Source organism: Sceloporus occidentalis, unplaced genomic scaffold (assembly GCF_023333645.1).
Source record: "Sceloporus occidentalis isolate IW3139 unplaced genomic scaffold, rSceOcc1.0.p SCAF_29, whole genome shotgun sequence".
Taxonomy (NCBI): domain Eukaryota; kingdom Metazoa; phylum Chordata; class Lepidosauria; order Squamata; family Phrynosomatidae; genus Sceloporus; species Sceloporus occidentalis.
In genome coordinates, this window is record NW_028317009.1 from 5,387,699 (window position 1) to 5,406,174 (window position 18,476).

The following is an 18,476-nucleotide window of genomic DNA, read 5'->3' on the forward strand; positions in this document are numbered from 1 at the left end:
GTCTTTGAGGTTTACGTTCGTTGGCCATCAGCAACTACCGTGGTTTGGCTGCCTGCCCTCCCCACAATAGTACAACCCGATGTCCGCTGTCGCTGCTTAACTTACCGGTAAAAAATACTTTTTTTGTAACTGACATTCTGTAACACTACCCCTTCCTGACTCCCTTCTCCAATTCCTCCGGAATACTAAAGGTGTGGGGGTGCTTAAGTACACCACCTCGTTACCCTTTGCATCCTCCTCTACCTTCTATTACCTGCCAGTACCTGCTGTGTGTGTTATTTGGGAATGAGTGTTCAGCTGTGTAAATATACCATTTCTGATTAAGTTGATATGTCTGGTATTTGTTTATTTCTTTCCACATGCCTGTATCAAGGACATGAGCTGAGTCAGTAAATACATTGAAGGGAACACTGAATATAACCAATTTGAGGCTGTGGTACTTAATTTATTGTCATTGTTTTTATGATGGGGCAGTGCAGACGATTTGGATGCTCGCCGTGGCAGTAATCCCCCAAAATAACTGTTTGATCACGTTGTGCACTCCTATAAAAATAATCATAAACAAAGCGGTGAAAGCGTAGTAACAATACCTTAATTTCTGTAACTTAAATATTTAATGCAAAGAAAATGTAAGCTTCCACTGGTTATGGGAAAATGGGCACTGTCCCAACTAAGCAGTATTCTTCCTGTGAACATCCATCTATACAAAGCAGTCCCCGTGCGGTTTCAGGTCATACAAAACGATGCAGCATTTCTCAGTCATTTACTTCTGCCCAGTTAACGTTGGTAAAGGTACGTGGATCCATCTTATCGATATACAGAACTCCATTCAAATGGTCCATCTCGTGCTGGACAATCCGAGCTGCCCAGCCTTTAGCCTGCCAACTTATGCGCTCACCCTTAGTGTTCAGACCTAAAACAGAAATGTGTTTTAGAAGAAGACAAACAATCAAAATATGATTACTGTGAATATTTATTAACTGTATTAGTAAGTGTTCACGCACCGGATAGTTCTACCGAATAATATCGTGGCACTACAGCAGAGAATCCCCGGACGCTACTGCAGCCCTCCGGAAAGCTAAGTGTTCGAGAGTCCAAAACATGCATTTCAGGATTAATGAAGACCTGAAGTGGGAATGGGTCCATCTCACGTGCAGCCAGCACTTCTGGGGGCACCATCCGACACATCTGTTCAGAGAGCTCCACAGCCAAGATACGAAGGGGAACCCCAAGCTGCGGTGCACTAAGCCCCACGCAACCACCTGCCCTTAGGACTCGTACCATGCGATCCAGCACCTTAACAGTATCGGGGTGGGTAATGCGGGCAGGAGGAACAGGCGCAGCTTGGCAACGCAGCACCGGATCTCCTGTCTGTGTCACTCTGGAGTATGGCGGCGTGGGAGTACCTAGCACAGACCTCCTGAGATATCTCCAATAACTGCGTCTTCTCCCTCCTGCCCACGAAGAACAGAATCGAGACAAATAGTGGGGAGCGGTGGGGACAGCAAAGTTGGAGCAATGGGACAGAAGTTTACCCAGTGCCCAGCAGCCTCTTTGTACTAACATCTTGTGCCTGCAAGGAACAAAATTGGCATTAACCCCATTCCTTCCACAATAGCCCAGATACCAATCATCCTAGACAGTTATTAAAACAACATGATTATAGTTTAATATGTATCGATAGAGCTTCAATAAAGGCATTCTATGCACAGTGTGCCTCTTAAGAAGGTAACATATCCACTATAGTATTACACACAAGTGTGTCTATCCCCAGTAACACAGAGCCTGGCTCCAGCATCGCATGTCTTTTAACACCAACCTCCCTTTCTCATATTTTTATTTCATGCCAAACTCCCACCAGCTAAATAATTGACCCGGACGACCTCACCTACCCCGAATCCACGCTGCGCTCCTGCACGGAAATTGCACGTCATCAATGAGAGGCTGCCGGGAGATGTCGTTTGCGTCTCTACCGCGCCACCTAGCGGCCGCTCTCGGGTAATGCGAGAAAACCGGATTACTTGATAAATTTGACATGTTTATTAATTTATTATATTTACATTTATTTATTTTTACAGAATTAGATTTATCGCTGAAATAAACAAAACCGCCCAGGTTTATTTCATTTCCAGAAATAGGAGTTGATCATGGAAAGGGATGAACGCATTGCAGAGAACACCGCATTCCTGTGTTTGAAAAACTGGCGCTCTCCCTTCTTCCCCGCAGAGCGATGAAGACGGTCAAGTCTGCTTTGCCTGGATTACGTGGTCCACGACGTAAAACATTCTTTTTCCCCATTTACTCAAAAACAAAATGGTGGGACTGTTACTCTAACAGCCCTTTTTCGATTAGATGCAAATACGCCTGTGATACACAAGACCATCATATTTTAGCCATGTTTTGTAGTCAAGAGAATATATATTAATTTATTTCTAATCTAATTTGGTCCACTTTAGACGACGTCCATATCGAGACGCTCAGATTTAAACCCAGTCTCAGACAGAATTAGATGTACAAGACCTCTACCTCCCAAACCATCAAAACTCTGGCAACAGAAGTGAAATTAAAATGAGAGAAAATCTCCACCCTTTTAAAACAAAAAAGGACACCGTATTTGCTATAGTTTGCCCAGCAGGTTCTTGAACATAAAAAGCCAATGGACAACAGCCCATGAAGTAGTCCAGGCCATGTAAATGCGCCCCGATTGGGGAGTCACTGGGCTTCTGTCGCTGGAATAGCGTCAATGGGTGGAATTTGCAGCTGTCCGCCATTCTCTTTAGGCACATCAACACTCTCGGGAGACGTCAAGTCACCCTGCCCATCTGGAACTGTGTCGCTTTCTGTCAGTTCAGAAGTTTCCTTTGGTGGTAATAATTGTGCCAGAGCTTCATGCAGCACAGAGACATCAATAGACCCCAAGTTTCCATAACGAGACAGATGCACTGGGGCAACACCTGGACGGACAATGAATGAAATAGGAGCGTTGACAGTATTGTCATGAACTCATGCTTCCAATCTTAATCTCATGCATCCTCACTACTAATGTATATATTTGTCAGAATACGTACCTAGGATCTGTGCTCTCTGTGCAGGTGGAAAGAGGACTTGCAGACATCGGTTTAAATAAGGAGTGAGGTCCTCCAGGAAGACTGTGCAGAACTGGATGAAGAGTTCACGCTCTTGGGGGCTAAAAGCATCTCCCTCTGCACGGTGAATCGACAAGATGATTTTCACAATCTTGAATATAAATGGGGATAAAATTAACAATGACAAAGGAGAGACGCTCCACCCTGGCCTTGATAAGGATGTATTTATTTTTCTAATTTTTATGTTATAGTCTGCTTCTATATATGTATTTTTCAGGGTTTTTTTTTTTTTCCTCTGTACTTGTAGTTTACTATTATGTTCCTGTAGACTTGTGTCTGCAAACATAAAAGAAGTTTACTTATGTGATATGATGTCTGATGGTCAGGAACAGAAAACCTCACCTTTTCCAAAGCATCTTGAAGTGTCGTCGTTACCTCTTCAGTCAATGACACAGGACAACAAAGACGCAGATCATTGAAGGCAACAAGAATGTCATTTAGGAAGCATGCCAGAGGAGGGAAGTCTAGGAGCACCATGGGTGGCTGCAGTGTCCCTGGTTGTGTTGGTGGGAGTGAGACAGGTGGGATGCTGCTGCCTAGAACCGTGGGAGTGGGGAGCAAAGTGTACATGTCCATCTCGTCCTGGAACTTTTCCACAGCTTCGTGCGCCGCCTTCGTAAAGTTCTCAGCTGCAACACGCTGGAAAATAGGTGCCAGCTGGCCTCGAAAGTCTGCACCCACTCGACTGAAGGACAGGCCGAAATACATGCACTGGCCCAGAAGAGAGTCAAGTCGCCCTCCCACTCCCCGCTGTAGGTCGGTTTCCAGCACTTGCAAAAACTCACTGACCTTCTGCAGCACCCAACCATGGAATATGGCACCTTCATTCACCGGTATTGATCCTATGGGTGGAGGGGGCAGAAGGAGGGGGTCCTCATCCGAGAATATAGCACGGTACTGAGTGATAACATCAAACAAGTTCACTCTGCAGCTCTCAATAGTTTTAGTGAGGTGGAAGTAAGCATCATCCTGAGGGATGGAGTTCTGCAGGGAGCGCAACCAGGCATCGCGTGCCTGAAGGAACTTGATACGCAGCTCGGCTTCTGTGAAAACGTCCATCCTGCGAAGGTAACCAATCACTCGCAAACACGCGGGGAGCTGAATGTTGCCGCGGAGCTGCAAAAGGAGCTGCGTCAGCATAAGCTGTGCCGACTGACGCACCTCATTAACGATTCCCTGCAGAAAAGCAACGCACACACGACATAAAACAGATGCAGCTAATATGTAAACCTTCAGCTGTTGTGGAATGCCCAGCTTTCTCCATCAGCATCCTTAGAGAAAAGCGCTGGTCTTGTCACTGGCTGAGCATGATGGGATATACAGGGCCAGCTGGCTCCTGGCATTAGAGGTTCAGACAGCGAATACGCCCTTCCTGCTCATTTATATACACTGGGGTTAACTGTGAAGCATAACTAATAATAACTTATAATCACCAAATTAATTGTAGTGGCAAAGTCAGTTTTCTATTGGTAACGATAAGTATGTAACGCCGGGCTGGATATGCCACTATCAAGCCCCGCTACACAGACATTTGCCTGAAAGACAAAAATAATGACTGCGCTAAAAGCCTTGTTGCATGTGGTCAATAACTAAACACTTGTGAATCTTAATCAAGTTTGCTTAGAAGCCGGTAATATCTAGTGTTCTGAACTCATATATTCTCACCTGGATTACCAGAATGTTGGAGTGCTTCTTCTCCAGACGCTTGACATAAGCCGCCAGTTCCAAGGCTTCCTCGTAATAACCATTTCTCACGCAGGTATCCATCAGCTGGGGGATTTCTAATATTTCCAAAATCTCCGTATGGCGGTTTAGAGTTAATGTGTTCATTCGCCGACTCGAGCTGATATCTTCTGCTTGTTTCATAAAACCTCTATAAATAGATAGACACATTATATATATATATATATATATATATACATACACACACACACACACATATACAAAGTGATTATAGAAAAATGGCAGGAATTCTACTATGGAAAGAGACTAAGGATGTGCAAGTTATGGCATAGGAATAACATAGCGTGCCAGCGGACTAGCCAACCCGCCAGGGACCAGGGAGGGCCTAAGGGCAATAGATGTGTGGTGACAGGTAAAAAGTAGCAGGTGACAGAATGGCATTAGGGTAACAGGAGGGGCAGTTGAGTGACAGGAAGTTGACAGCTATTAACGCTATGAAGGGTGATAGGAGGGGACGGTGACACCTCAGCCTGTCAGAGGAGGCAGTTTTATGGGTGTAGTGACAGGGTACGGACCTGCAGCTCTCCTGGAAGCCAGGCAGCTTGCTGAGAAGACGGGACACACTGGCCTCCACCTGGCTGAAGTCCCGGTATATGAGCTCGGTGCATTCCGCCGTGCGAATAAAGGTCTTGTAGTTCGTAAAGGCCAGGTCCCGGGTCTGCTGCAGAATCTGGTGCCGCTCCTCACTCAGCCTTTCGGGCTCTCGCTGAAGCTTGTCCACTCCGAACGAGCTGAGCTCCAGCAGGTAGGCGGCAAAGTCCGGGCTGTCCCTCCAGCTCTCCGGGAAACTATCGCGTAACACAGAAGCCAAGACGCTTTCATCTTCCACGTCCACCGCAGCCATCTTTCGTCAGGAATAGAGGATTCAACAAAACTTTATTAAAACTCAGGAACAAGCAGACTCGCTGGCTGCGACAAACACAACTTTATTGAGCGCAGACGGTAGCTACGCTGATTGGAAGAGACTGTCACTCCCAGAATGACCCGCGAGCTCCTTCCGGTTTACTGCAGGCTCATTTCTACTGAGAGCTTCACGTGGATCCCAGCAACATGAGACCTTTAACAGACGAGGAGACCAAGACTATGTTCGAAAAGTTGTCTAAATAGTGAGTGACGGAGAATGGGGTTATATAGACATATATGATATACGTTACATTCTAATAAATGAATCCTTGCTGGAGGCATCACTACATAATACATTGATGCATTATTACAATGGCTACATAGCCCATGCATTTCCCTTATGACAGTTATGTAATATATAAAACCTAAACTTTTCATTTTACAGAATTTCTCTGTTTTTAAATGTAATATGATACAGTAAACATTTTAAAGTTGCTGTTGCATGAAGCTTGCTTTTGTCTGTAAAACTTGTGAGCATACAGTCAAGATTTCTACCAAATTTGCCAGGCATGGGTATTTGTTGCTTCTTAAGAAAATCCTGCGTCTCAAGTAAAAAATAATAATATTCCAGCCTTGACTGACAAGTGAACACCTTCATGATTTATTTATTTTCTTGTGTCTCTATATAGCATTGGAGAAAACATCAAGCTTCTAGTGGACCGACCTGATGGGACTTATTGCTTCAGATTACACAATGATCGAGTCTATTATGTAAGGTGAGACAACACTGTTTTCTAAGCATGTATGGACCCAGCGGAAGGATAAACAACAAACTGGAAAGATTTGGAATATATATATATATATATATATATATATATATATATATATATATATATATACACACACATACTATATGGTACACCATCTGTTGATTTATGACAAGTGTTTTATTTTTTGATTCAGTGAGAAAATGTTGAAGCTGGCAACCAATATCGCCAGGGACAAGCTGGTATCTCTTGGAACCTGCTTTGGGAAATTTACGAAGACTCAGAAGTTTCGTCTTCATGTGACAGCACTGGACTTCCTGGCCCCCTATGCAAAGGTACAGTATCAACCTATATTTTCACATTATAAACACGCGCATGCCCAGAATGACTTTTCAGATTTAAGACCAGGACAGAGCTCTATGTAAAGTTGGTGCTGTGTTGCCATCCATATTTCTTATGCTCACACTTATTTTCTTTACTCTTAGTACAAGGTGTGGGTGAAGCCAGGTGCCGAGCAGTCATTCCTGTATGGAAACCATGTGCTGAAGTCTGGTCTGGGACGCATCACTGAGAACACTGCTCAATATCAAGGGGTGGTTGTCTACTCCATGGCTGACATTCCCTTGGTGAGTATGGGGTTATTGTTCTAAGTCTTTTAATTATGCTATAAGAGTATTTCTAAAGTATTGAACATTCCCCAGCAGTTATAACTCCTCCATAGATTTTTTAAACCTTATGATATAAGAACTGTTGAACTCCATTTAAAACCAGCCTTGTCAATATAATGGTTTGGAAAGGACGGGCAAATGCATTATTGCAAACTTTGCATAACAGTCAGGAAGTCTTAGTGTAATCCCTTCACAACCAGCAATTTTATTTCTGTTTAATTTACAGGGTTTTGGGGTGGCTGCCAAGTCAACACAGGAGTGCCGGAAGCTAGACCCAATGGCCATTGTGGTTTTCCACCAGGCTGATGTTGGTGAATACATCAGGCATGAGGAATCACTGACATAAACGGCATAATGTTTACCGGACTATAATTGCTTTTCTTGAATTATGGTTTGCGCGTCGACCCGTCAACAGACTTACAACAGCTTAAACCCAGGAGACGTCCTACGCGCAGAGAAAAACTTTGTAGCTGCGGACTTTAAGACTGACAAAATGCTATCCTGTCCGTGAGTGGGGAGAGGTTTCGGTGCCAACCTTTGTTTTGTTATAGAGACTTTATGGGGGATTTGTGCGCAATAAAACATCTGGAAAATAGAAAAATGTCACTCTGATAAAAGTGATACAAGTTTATAAGGTGTGGAACATAATCAAACCAATATCACAAGACTAAAACCAATAATATTAGAAAAGATTATTTAATGTATAGGATAGTTTTGTTATGTACTATGCATACAGATCAAGTCCTCCCAATACAAAGTCAACAATGTTTTATATCAGGGCTGTTTTAAAGAAAAACATACAATCGCAAAGTCCTCCAAGTGTCTTCTCAGCATCGTGGCTTATGTGTCTCCGTGGCTGGCTTCGAGTTGAAGAGACGCTTCAGAAAATAGAGCTGCAGGACCCCCGAGGCCACAATGAGCAGACTGGTACCAGAAGACCACCAGTTCACATAGTGATAGTTGGACAGCAAGATATAGTAATCTGAGCCTTTCCTCATCCGGGCAAAGTTATAATACCTCCACATGTGCAGCACTCTGTTCTGTACAATCATAGCACTCTCCTGTGGATGATACAGATGTGAGGTTTGGGAGGAAACATGCAGCAACACGATAAGTCTTTAATAAACAGAATCCAAAACACAAAATAAGCATAGCTGGCACCTGTCATTACAAAAGAACAGCAAACATTTACTTAAAATTATATGTTCCACTATATAGGTTCTCTTTGCTTCGGGTGTTTTACCATTTCACAGATAAAGTTTTAAATCTCAAGTGGTAATGAAAACTTGGAGCCGCCACATCACAATAAGTAAGATGTAGGGTGGTCACATACCTCAATGGTTGTCAGGGTGTCATTTAGCTTTTGCCTGTGGTCTTCCGAATGTTCTGGCCCTTCACCATCATAAAATACACCAAAATTAAGGTACACCTGAACGCTACTGAAGTGATTCTGCCAATTATTTACACACAGCTGGTAATAGCCTAGGGGAAGCAGCAAAAAGGGGTTAAGTGAAAATGGAGCCATGAAACTTTGTTCACACAGAGAAGCAAACATGCATGGTGATTATACTCTTATTACCAGTCTCCTGGGTCTGGAAGTTAATTTGCCCTCGGACATTCTCAGAGCTCTCAATCAAAAATCCCTCAGGTGTGTGAGCGGAGGCAGTTACATGTTTATCCTGCACAATCCCAGAGGACCACTGAACCTGCACACAAGAAAAATTTATTTAAAAAGTTAACAGAATGCTAAAATATTAAACTATTCTATTTCTGGGTCTCCCACAAAACGCGTGCTTGGGAAGACCATGATGTTTTCAAGGCACAGCATATAGCTAAGGTTGCCTGCTGTTACTGCATTCTCACATACAAATGATTATGGCATTTAACACAGAACTAAGACATGGATCACATGAGTAATATTGTGTGCCTGACCCATATCTATTGGTTACAGCTAGAGTACACATCCAACACATAAAAAAGGTGGCAAAGAAAAAAAAAGTAGATTATAGTAGAAACAATTTAAGCTCCAAACATACGGTTTCTGTTAATGTGACGAGGCACTAGCTGGGTCACCTTGCAGCATGAGAGATAAGGCGCTCCTGAGAAAATGTTTGGCTGCCAGCAGATGCTGAGTTTACTCACATTGCATCAGCACGCGATCAGTTACTGAAACCTGGCCAGTGAGTTTGGACGCTCAATTGGAACAGTTATATTTCTTATCCAAGACCTTCAACGGTTTATTTCATGTCACGCTTGTTAATATGACGTTGTGGACATTATATTTCTGAATACTATCAGTAGGATTTTGGTAGCTAAAGCTGTTTAAGATATGGAATTACAGATTTTAACATACAGCTTCAGAATAATAGGGGTTACCCCTCTAATTCAATTATAACGAGGAACAAAATAAAGCTTCAACGGTTGCTGTTGAAAGGAGTATTTTAACTTTTAAAAGTTTTTTTTCTCCTCACCTCATATCCAAAGTAGAAGAATCCACCACGACGTGCAAAATGCCAGAAGCATTCGGTTCCTGCTGGGAATATCTGGACAGCAAAGTCATAGCGGTCTGCCCCTTGAAACAGCGGTTTTGATTTTGGACTGCTCAGGGGTTCCGACTTCTGTGCTAAAACTGGGTAAAGCAGGCAAAGAAACAGAACAGTTGCTAGGAACATGGTGCATGAACGTAAGAGAAGTAAGCATAAGCACAAGGAAACCAGCATCGGAATAGTCTAACAATCATTAACCCAACCAGCCTTTCTAATCCCAAAGGGGCAGTCCCTGCTTGAAACTGCTCATCAAGAGTGTCCCACTTCCAGCCTTTCATAGGCATCAACATGGCATGAGGGGAGAGTGACACCTTTTAACAAGTGGTTGTGATGGTGGTCAAAAATAAAGTTGTCACAGCCAAGATAAAACAATAATTAACCAATAATAATGACGGAGAATCTTTGTGATCGTCCAAGACACAGTCTAAATCAGAAAGATGTGAAAACTGCATGGAACTTTATTCTACAACTAGAAAAAACATTGCACAAGCCAATGCTTACAGGTTCCAAATGTTTATGGAATCCACCACACATAACTTCACTGTGTAACCAAAGAACACAACTACAACAATTATCACAAAGTTAGGCAAAGTTGGGCTTCGTGGATTGGTACAAAAATAAGTGAGCACAAGTCAACTCAGCAAGGTTGGAGTATTATATGTGTGTGTGACATATTTGGCCATAGAACATTTGTATTTATACATATACACACACACACATTTTGAATGTACTATATATATATATATTTTCCATATAAAATAAAATAATCTGGCGCGGACTGCCACATAAAAGTTGCGGAGATAAATGACGACTTGCATGTTAAAGCAATAGGACCACAAGGGTATAAAACATGCAATTTACATCCTGTTCTGAAACCAGATCAAAATCTTAAAAAGAGGAGACAATTTGGATGTGGATGGCAACTAGCTGTAATTGGTGCCCCAGCCAGGAACATACAATAAAAAAAAAAAAAGGATTGACTGAGGGGCATGAACGATATAGGATGAGGATAAAAAATACAAAGTTTAGTGAAAAACATAATACTCTCTGATCAACTGTAAAAATTGAGAATATGGAGCAATATACTGGCTGGCATCCCAGCAGACAAAGAACTATATTCCTCCATAAACCTGCACAGCTTAATCCATTTTTTAGGATCAAACCTGCAGTTAAGATCTCAAAATACAAACATTATTTTTTAAAACCGATTGTCTTCATTTTGACTCTTAATTGAAACCAAGAACTGTCTTGTAACGGTGAAATCCTAATCAAATAATTTTTTGAAGAGTAGAAAGGGAACATACTCACTCAAAAGAAAATCACATGTGAAACACTGATGACACCGGCTCACGCCAACATTGCACAGGTCACAAAATTAACCGTGGAACAATGCAATCACTTCACCACACTAAAACTTTTTAAGCCCTGGACTCGAAGTGGCTTTTTACTCTTGTGCAGTTCCAACATGCACCATGATAACCACATATTAATTAACAGCGTTCATGCCTTCGGAATTTAGAGATAACTGGAAATGATCTTTAACTAGAAAAATGGGAATCTGGGAGCAAAGCGATAGCAGCTTAAACACAAACACTCGTTTGCTTCTACTTTTAAAAGGTAAATAACACGCAACAAATGGCAAAGACAAAAACTTCAGTCCTTTCTTCAAGGGTAAAATCAAATTATATTTTTGAAAGTCACGAAACAAACAACAACAATCCTTGCAGCGGGCACTGTGTGATGGAATGTTACTCGAGTGTCCAGCACGCAAAGTATCTTGGCACAATCCACAGTCTTATACAGATTGTTTTAGGCAAGGCCAAGTTTCTTCATGGTCCTCCACCGATCCTTAATCATTACAGAAGTGCGGTTCTGGAAAGGATAATGCTTTAAGATGTTCTTCCAGTTTCCCATTCCAAATTTCTTCACACCATTCCGAATCCACTCTGTTTCTTCTACAGTCCATTTCTGCAGAATAAAGACACATTCTGAATATTATGGATCGGGATAAATGGAATTTATTCAGCCATTGGAATGGTATGTTTACGGTTCTGCTTAGCTGACTTATTTTCTGAATTTTTAAATTTAAAATATTAACATTCAATTTTTTTTTTTTAATTCAAATTTTAGCAAGTTGATTTTCAAGATTACTAATCCCTCTTATTTTGCTATCAGTGTTCTGTAGAGTAAACAGTCCCAAAACAGATTTCAAATTCACATAAAGGCTATGCATTTAGGGAATTTATTATTGTGTTGCATTGGTGCTATTGATCACTGAATAATGCGCTACAGGGACAACTGACAGGGAATGACAAGTGGTAGGTCTCGCTTCCTCAAGCAATGATTTGAATACAACCTCACAGATTGCATTAATACTTGCCTCAAATTAACAAAGATATATTGGTGAACTGCACAATTACAAGAGAAACCAGGAGATAAACAAAGGCAGCTTCATACCTGTCTCCTGAGGTTACTAGATGACACACTGGAGGTTCCAGCAGTTCCTGAAAAACAAAGTAAGAAAATTAGCAATGAACAAGAAACTCTCTAGGATCAATAAACTCGAAGATCCAAGCTTGCCCATTAGCCACAGACTGTGTGATTACGGGAATTTGTTTAAATATTACAAAGGTTAAGATGAGCTCAATGCTCACAAAAAGCCCCAAATGGTTGAGATTGCAAAGGGGTTTTTCCTTTCTATTGTGACTCACGTTTGTTCTGGAATAACTCATCCTCCTCGCTCCAAGTGTCTTGCTCCTCACAAACGCTCGAGTTGTTCAAGACACAGGTCCTAAATTAGGAAGAAAAAAAAAAAAAAAAAAAAAAAAAAAGGTATTCATGAAAGCAGGTTAAGAACAGAAATTGTGATGCAGAAACATGTTGTGGAATGGAGACACCTAATTCAACAGCAAATGTGAAATTAACTCACTCTTTGGGAGAAACATACTTTGTACATTCATATTATTCATAAAATTGCATGCAGCTCAAAATATTTTTCCTTTCCACACCATTTTTTAACAAATATATTAGAAAAGAACATACTTTTTTATTTTTTTGGGAATCCCACCATCACCCAGACATTTTCCAGCGGCAGGTTCAGAGGGCTCCCTGGTGTCGAATCGAGAGGCATCGTCACTGTCACTGTCACTCTCACATTGACTGTCCTTCTCCATCACTAGCTGATTCAAAGTCACCGTATTCTTGCGCTTCATGTTTAATTTTCTTGTTGCAGTGCCATTTCTCGGAGAGCAGCTCTTCAGGTGACTTTTGTTTCCCGGGGAGCGAGCCGGGCTAACAGATCTGCAGTAAGCATAATCTGTTTCACAGAGAGTCTTGAATGTGCTCTCAGGGTCCTGATCTGTGCAAAGGACCTTAAACTTGCACTTGATAACGGATAAATTATATGTAGGATCTACGTCAGGATCCGGGCTACAGAATTAAAAACAAAAAAAACACAGCAATCCACTTGGTGCAATGGCTCACTAGGTGCAACATTAGTGCCCTGTATGTGTTGAAGACACAGAAGAGCCTTCTTCCAGGTCTGTCTGTTCCATCTTAATTACAAATTGTGTATAATCTTGCAAAATATCAGAGAATAAAATAAACCCGTTTGAATAGTTTTTCTATCCAAAGTTTGAAAATATCTTTCATAACAATTACGGTGTCCAATCGGGACACCATTAAGACACAAGGTTTGAATTTTTTAAGAACTCAGGCTTTCAATGAGTTCTTTTTCATGTTCCATTAATCAAAAAAGACCCATTGCCAGTTACAAATGCAGCAATGCCAAATTAAGCTACTATAACAGTTTCCAAATTTGTACAAGCAAGTAGGTCACTCACTTTGGAGTATGCAAAGTCATCGGACTCTCTTGTTGAGGAGGTGAAGCAGCTGCAGGAGGTTGTGGTGGTGGTGAAGCAGCAGGAGGTGGAGGTGGTGAAGCAGCTGCAGGAGGTTGTGGTGGTGGTGAAGCAGCAGGAGGTGGTAAAGCAGCTGCAGGAGGTTGTGGTGGTGGTGAAGCAGCAGGAGGTGGAGGTGGTGAAGCAGCAGGAGGAGGAGGTGCAGTTTGATTTTGCAGCTCAGGATTCTTAACTGGGGTCTGTGGCTTTGTTGGTAAATTTTCAGATTCTTGACCATTCTTGGCAACCTGGCACCATCAAGAGAGATGTTTAATATTAAAGGAAACATCATAAAAAGCAAACTAAAGTAATACAGTAAGCACAGTGTGTGTATATAAGATTGTTTTTTTTTCTCTCAATTTAATTGGTTAAGTTCATTAACTAAATTCTGTGACAGTGACATTTAAGAGTCAGAGAATAGTTTCCAAGTTTGGGCAAGCTCAGAACAATATACATACAGTTAACAGGAAGGGATACGAGCCATCAATGAGACTATTAAACATCCGGTACACTTTTTCCTTCAGTTCAGAAAAGGAAAAGTTTTTAATTAAGGGATGATCCTGCTTTTGATCTTTGATGATTTGAAGGAGTTCTGCTCGCACTTTCTGTAGGAAAGAAAGATTCCATGACAAATATACAGCGGTGAGAGATTATAGATCTATGTAAATCACATACATAGATATAAAAATTATCAAAATGCTACCCAAATACACAGGATCATAAAAGTTTTACAAGTGAATTGAGTATTGCAAAATCTAGATTCCCAGTACCTACCTTTGTTGCACAGTGGTTTGTAATGTACTTCTGCAAAATCCGGCTGGCGTTATTATATTTTTCTTTTTTTATACAAACTATAACTGCCTATGAAAAGGAGAGAGCAGAAAGTGTATCATGTGTCAAATAGAAGTCATTAACAGCATTTATGCCCACGGGCACAGATCTGAGAGTTCTATATAATTATTTCACTGGTAATTGGTGGAAGATTAAATAATTATATAGAACTAATAGAAATTTACCAGCTGGGTTAGACTCAGAAAAGATGCCAATGCGCTCTGTGAGAGAGCGTGAGATGTTTCACGTTTATTGGCCGGGCTCTGTGTAGGTTTTAGCCGCTAGGGTGGAATGAATTCTTTTTTTACGAATACCTAGAGATGGCATTTTCCTCACAATGAACTTCAAACCTTCCCGAATCTAAAGCTTCCACAACTCTCATTCCATGCTTTTCTGCAGACACCCGTACAAAAATCTGTTTGTACCTATGACAATGACATGAAGTCTATTATAAGAAACAAAACTTGCTATAGAAATATTTACCGCTTCTTTCAGCATCTGTTTGTTGGATCTAAGTAACTGCGCGTCAAGAGGAATCTCATGTTGGATCAAGGACAGAACTTTAATAGCCGACTCCAGAGGAGTTTCATTGGTTTCCGGCTCAAACACACAATCTAGAAACAAAACAGATGCTTAGAACCAGAAGTCATATACTAATTATAACAATGAATATGTTTATAAAACCAAGCTGCTCAATTTGTAGCCAGTGCCCTTAGTATATTTATGGATTTGATATATATATATATATATATATATATATATATATATATATATATTTATTTATATACACACACACACACACACACACACATATACATATACACAGAGCTATACGGCCAATCTAGATAGCTACTAACCTGGGTCCTCTCCTTCCTCAACTCTAGAAAGGAACTGCATTATTCGCAGTTTGCGTGAGTTTGGTACAGTGGTTGCTAATGGACGCTGAATGATAACTAGAAAGAGAAAAAGAAGTTAATTGTTAAAATTAATAATCAATAATTCTGCAGAATCCCATCCATATGCATTTGCCTCTATCCAGCTCCCCAGCAATTTTCTGTGAAAATATGTGTTTGCCCCAACACGTTTCCTTGCACGTTATATAATATATATATATATATATATATATATATATATACACACACACACTGCTCAAAATAACAAAGGGAACACTTAAACAACACAATGTAACTCGAAGTCAATCACATATCTGTGAAATCACACTGTCCACTCAGGAAGCAACACTCATGGACAATCAATTTCACATGCTGTTGTGCAAATGGAACAGACAACAGGTGGAAATTATAGGCAATTAGCAAGACACCCCCAATAAAGGAGTGGTTCTGCAGCGGGTGACCACAGACCACTTCTCGTTTCCTATGCTTCCTGGCTGATGTTTTGGTCACTTGTGAATCCTGGCGGTGCTGTCACTCTCGTGGTCGCATGAGACGGAGTCTACAACCCACACAAGTGGCTCAGGTAGTGCAGCTCATCCAGGATGGCACATCAATGCGAGCTGTGGCAAGAAGGTTTGCTGTGTCTGTCAGCGTAGTGTCCAGAGCATGGAGGTGCTACCAGGAGACAGGCCGGTACATCAGGAGACGTGGAGGAGGGCAACAACCCAGCAGCAGGACCGCTACCGCCGCCTTTGTGCAAGGAGGAGCAGGAGGAACACTGCCAGAGCCCTGTAAAATGACCTCCAGCAGGCCACAAATGTGCATGTGTCCACTCAAACGGTCAGAAACAAACTTCATGAGTGTGGTATGAGGGCCCGACGTCACTGGCGCCCTGTGCTCTTCACAGCTGAAAGCAGGTTCACACTGAGCACGTGACAGAGTCTGGAGACGCCGTGGAGAACGTTCTGCCGCCTGCAACATCCTCCAGCATGACCGGTTTGGCGGTGGGTCAGTAACGGTGTGGGGTGGCATTTCTTTTGGGGGGCCGCACAGCCCTCCATGTGCTTGCCAGAGGTAGCCTGACTGCCATTAGGTACCGAGATGAGATCCTCAGACCCCTTGTGAGACCATATGCTGGTGCGGTTGGCCCTGGGTTCCTGCTAATGCAAGACAATGCTAGACCTCATGTGGCTGGAGTGTGTCCGCAGTTCCTGCAAGAGGAAGGCATTGATGCTATGGACTGGCCGCCTGTTCCCCAGACCTGAATCCGATTGAGCACATCTGGGACATCATGTCTCGCTCCATCCACCAACGCCACGTTGCACCACAGAATGTCCAGGAGTTGGCGGATGCTTTAGTCCAGGTCTGGGAGGACATCCCTCAGGAGACCATCTGCAGCCTCATCAGGAGCATGCCCAGGCGTTGTAGGGAGGTCATACGGGCACGTGGAGGCCACACACACTACTGAGCCTCATTGTGACTTGTTTTAAGGACATTACATCAACGTTGGATCAGCCTGTAGTGTGGTTTTCCATTTTGATTTTGACTGTGACTCCATATCCAGACCTCCATGGGTTGATAAATTTGATTTCCATTGAGAATTTTTGTGTGATTTTGTTGTCAACACATTCAACTACGTAAAGACGGAAGTATGTCATACGATTAGTTCATTCATTCAGATCTAGGATGTGTAATCTTACTGTTCCCTTTATTATTTTGAGCAGTATATATATATATATATATATATATATATATATAATATATAGTATTCAGCTCAGGCACTGGCTTGAATAATGCTGTGGCCAGGGATTTAGTGAGACCCCTTTGTGCATGCACAGAGGCGCCCTTTTCAGCTACCGATTGGGTTTCACGATGCCAATCACGAGGCGAGAATAATTGAATTACAGAAGAGGTAGATAACGGCAACTACCATTTATGTAAAGAAAGCAAATGAAAGCGTAAAGGTTGTTGGGGACAGTAAAATGTCCCTTTAAAGGAAGGGAAATTGTGGTGTCAAAATCACTTAATAACTGCATCCGCCACAAACATAATGCGACAAAACGTTAATCACGCGCGCTCTACTCAGAAGCTTATGCAGTTCCCGTGGCAACATCCGACCGAGCGCTTGTCACATGACAATTATGAACGATGAAAGATTACGGAATCGTTTCCGGGAAGGGTTTGGATGCGGGGAAGCACCAGGACTGATAAATTACGGCTGCATTTAGTTGTAAAAGACCTAAATTCACCAGAGTAGGTGGCACAGCACCTCTAACCCAGTCTCTTTTCCCAGACCACAAATCACGTGTGACTGATTCACACAGGCAGCGGTGCCAAGTGAAATTGGTTTGTGTATGTAAACATGACCACCCCTGGTCACATCACATGCGTTTACTAGTGCAGTCGTTATACTGCGGGCAATAACGTGTATCTTTCCAATTAGAATTCAGGGGCTGAGCTTATATAACTAGGGTACCCTTAGGAATAAACTGGGTCCCCATGGCTACCCCTCTCCACTACCACCATCCTTCGGTCACCTGATATGACATCCCGAAACTCGGCGAAGTCAGTGTGGCTATTGCTCCTGAAGGCCTTGACGGCGCGGGAGAAGTAATAATCCAGCACCCATTGATTCACTATCCTCTCCAGAGCCACACTGGGATCATCACTTCCTTCGCTTCTGTTAGCATCCATATCTTCACAGCTTACACCGAGCCGCGCGAAACTACCGCACTTCCGGCTGAGACGACAGGAAGCAGATGTCAAATCTTGCAGCCATGTTTGGAAGGTCGAAGTAGATGAATCTAAAACTTCATGACAGATAATTCATGTCTAATGAAAACGCTAGTGCATGTAATGTATGTTTATGTTCTAGAAATCATAAAGCTTGCAGTTACAATAACATTAACAAATGCAACCTACACAAATAGCAAAATGCATTTTGTATACTTCCTAAAGGCATTGTCACAGTCACAGCTAGAGACTGCGCTTCTTGGAGCTGTCATTGAAAAGGTTTTACACAATTGACAAGGATAAAATACACTGCTGATTTGTTTTAAATTAACATTTAATATTTAAATGAATGGGGACATATATATTGCGCTAAAACCAATGGGTGTATGAATGGAGAGTAATATTGA

General features: G+C 42.0%; 5 protein-coding genes across 6 annotated transcripts; 1 reads left to right on the top strand and 4 right to left on the bottom strand.

Moving 5' to 3' along the window:
- Positions 1-755: 755 nt before the first annotated feature.
- LOC149299186 (peptide deformylase, mitochondrial-like) lies at positions 756-1,566 on the bottom strand. The gene is made up of 2 exons (XM_089486650.1): positions 1,005-1,566; positions 756-913 (listed from the first exon to the last, which is right to left on the bottom strand). Exons 1-2 carry the CDS (start codon positions 1,564-1,566, stop codon positions 756-758), a joined length of 720 nt encoding a protein of 239 aa, XP_089342776.1.
- A 1,146-nt stretch (positions 1,567-2,712) lies between these two features.
- COG8 (component of oligomeric golgi complex 8) lies at positions 2,713-5,733 on the bottom strand. The gene is made up of 5 exons (XM_089486651.1): positions 5,405-5,733; positions 4,812-5,019; positions 3,489-4,322; positions 3,069-3,237; positions 2,713-2,954 (listed from the first exon to the last, which is right to left on the bottom strand). The coding sequence occupies exons 1-5, from the start codon at positions 5,731-5,733 to the stop codon at positions 2,713-2,715; spliced, it is 1,782 nt and encodes a 593-aa protein (XP_089342777.1).
- A 186-nt stretch (positions 5,734-5,919) lies between these two features.
- On the top strand, positions 5,920-7,513 carry LOC149299188 (60S ribosome subunit biogenesis protein NIP7 homolog). 2 transcript variants are annotated; one of them, XM_089486491.1, is made up of 5 exons: positions 5,920-5,995; positions 6,422-6,508; positions 6,696-6,834; positions 6,985-7,125; positions 7,394-7,513. In XM_089486491.1, the coding sequence occupies exons 1-5, from the start codon at positions 5,940-5,942 to the stop codon at positions 7,511-7,513; spliced, it is 543 nt and encodes a 180-aa protein (XP_089342617.1). In that variant the 5' UTR covers positions 5,920-5,939. The 2 variants fall into 2 exon arrangements, with proteins under 2 accessions (XP_089342617.1, XP_089342618.1); XM_089486492.1 differs by lacking the exon at positions 6,985-7,125.
- Positions 7,514-7,994: 481 nt separating this feature from the next.
- Positions 7,995-9,839, bottom strand: TMED6 (transmembrane p24 trafficking protein 6). The gene is made up of 4 exons (XM_089486652.1): positions 9,639-9,839; positions 8,747-8,873; positions 8,501-8,649; positions 7,995-8,228 (listed from the first exon to the last, which is right to left on the bottom strand). Exons 1-4 carry the CDS (start codon positions 9,837-9,839, stop codon positions 7,995-7,997), a joined length of 711 nt encoding a protein of 236 aa, XP_089342778.1.
- Positions 9,840-11,522: 1,683 nt separating this feature from the next.
- Positions 11,523-18,030, bottom strand: TERF2 (telomeric repeat binding factor 2). The gene is made up of 10 exons (XM_089486653.1): positions 17,874-18,030; positions 15,301-15,396; positions 14,927-15,057; positions 14,387-14,473; positions 14,067-14,217; positions 13,556-13,706; positions 12,756-13,142; positions 12,425-12,504; positions 12,171-12,217; positions 11,523-11,681 (listed from the first exon to the last, which is right to left on the bottom strand). Exons 1-10 carry the CDS (start codon positions 18,028-18,030, stop codon positions 11,523-11,525), a joined length of 1,446 nt encoding a protein of 481 aa, XP_089342779.1.
- Positions 18,031-18,476: the final 446 nt, after the last annotated feature.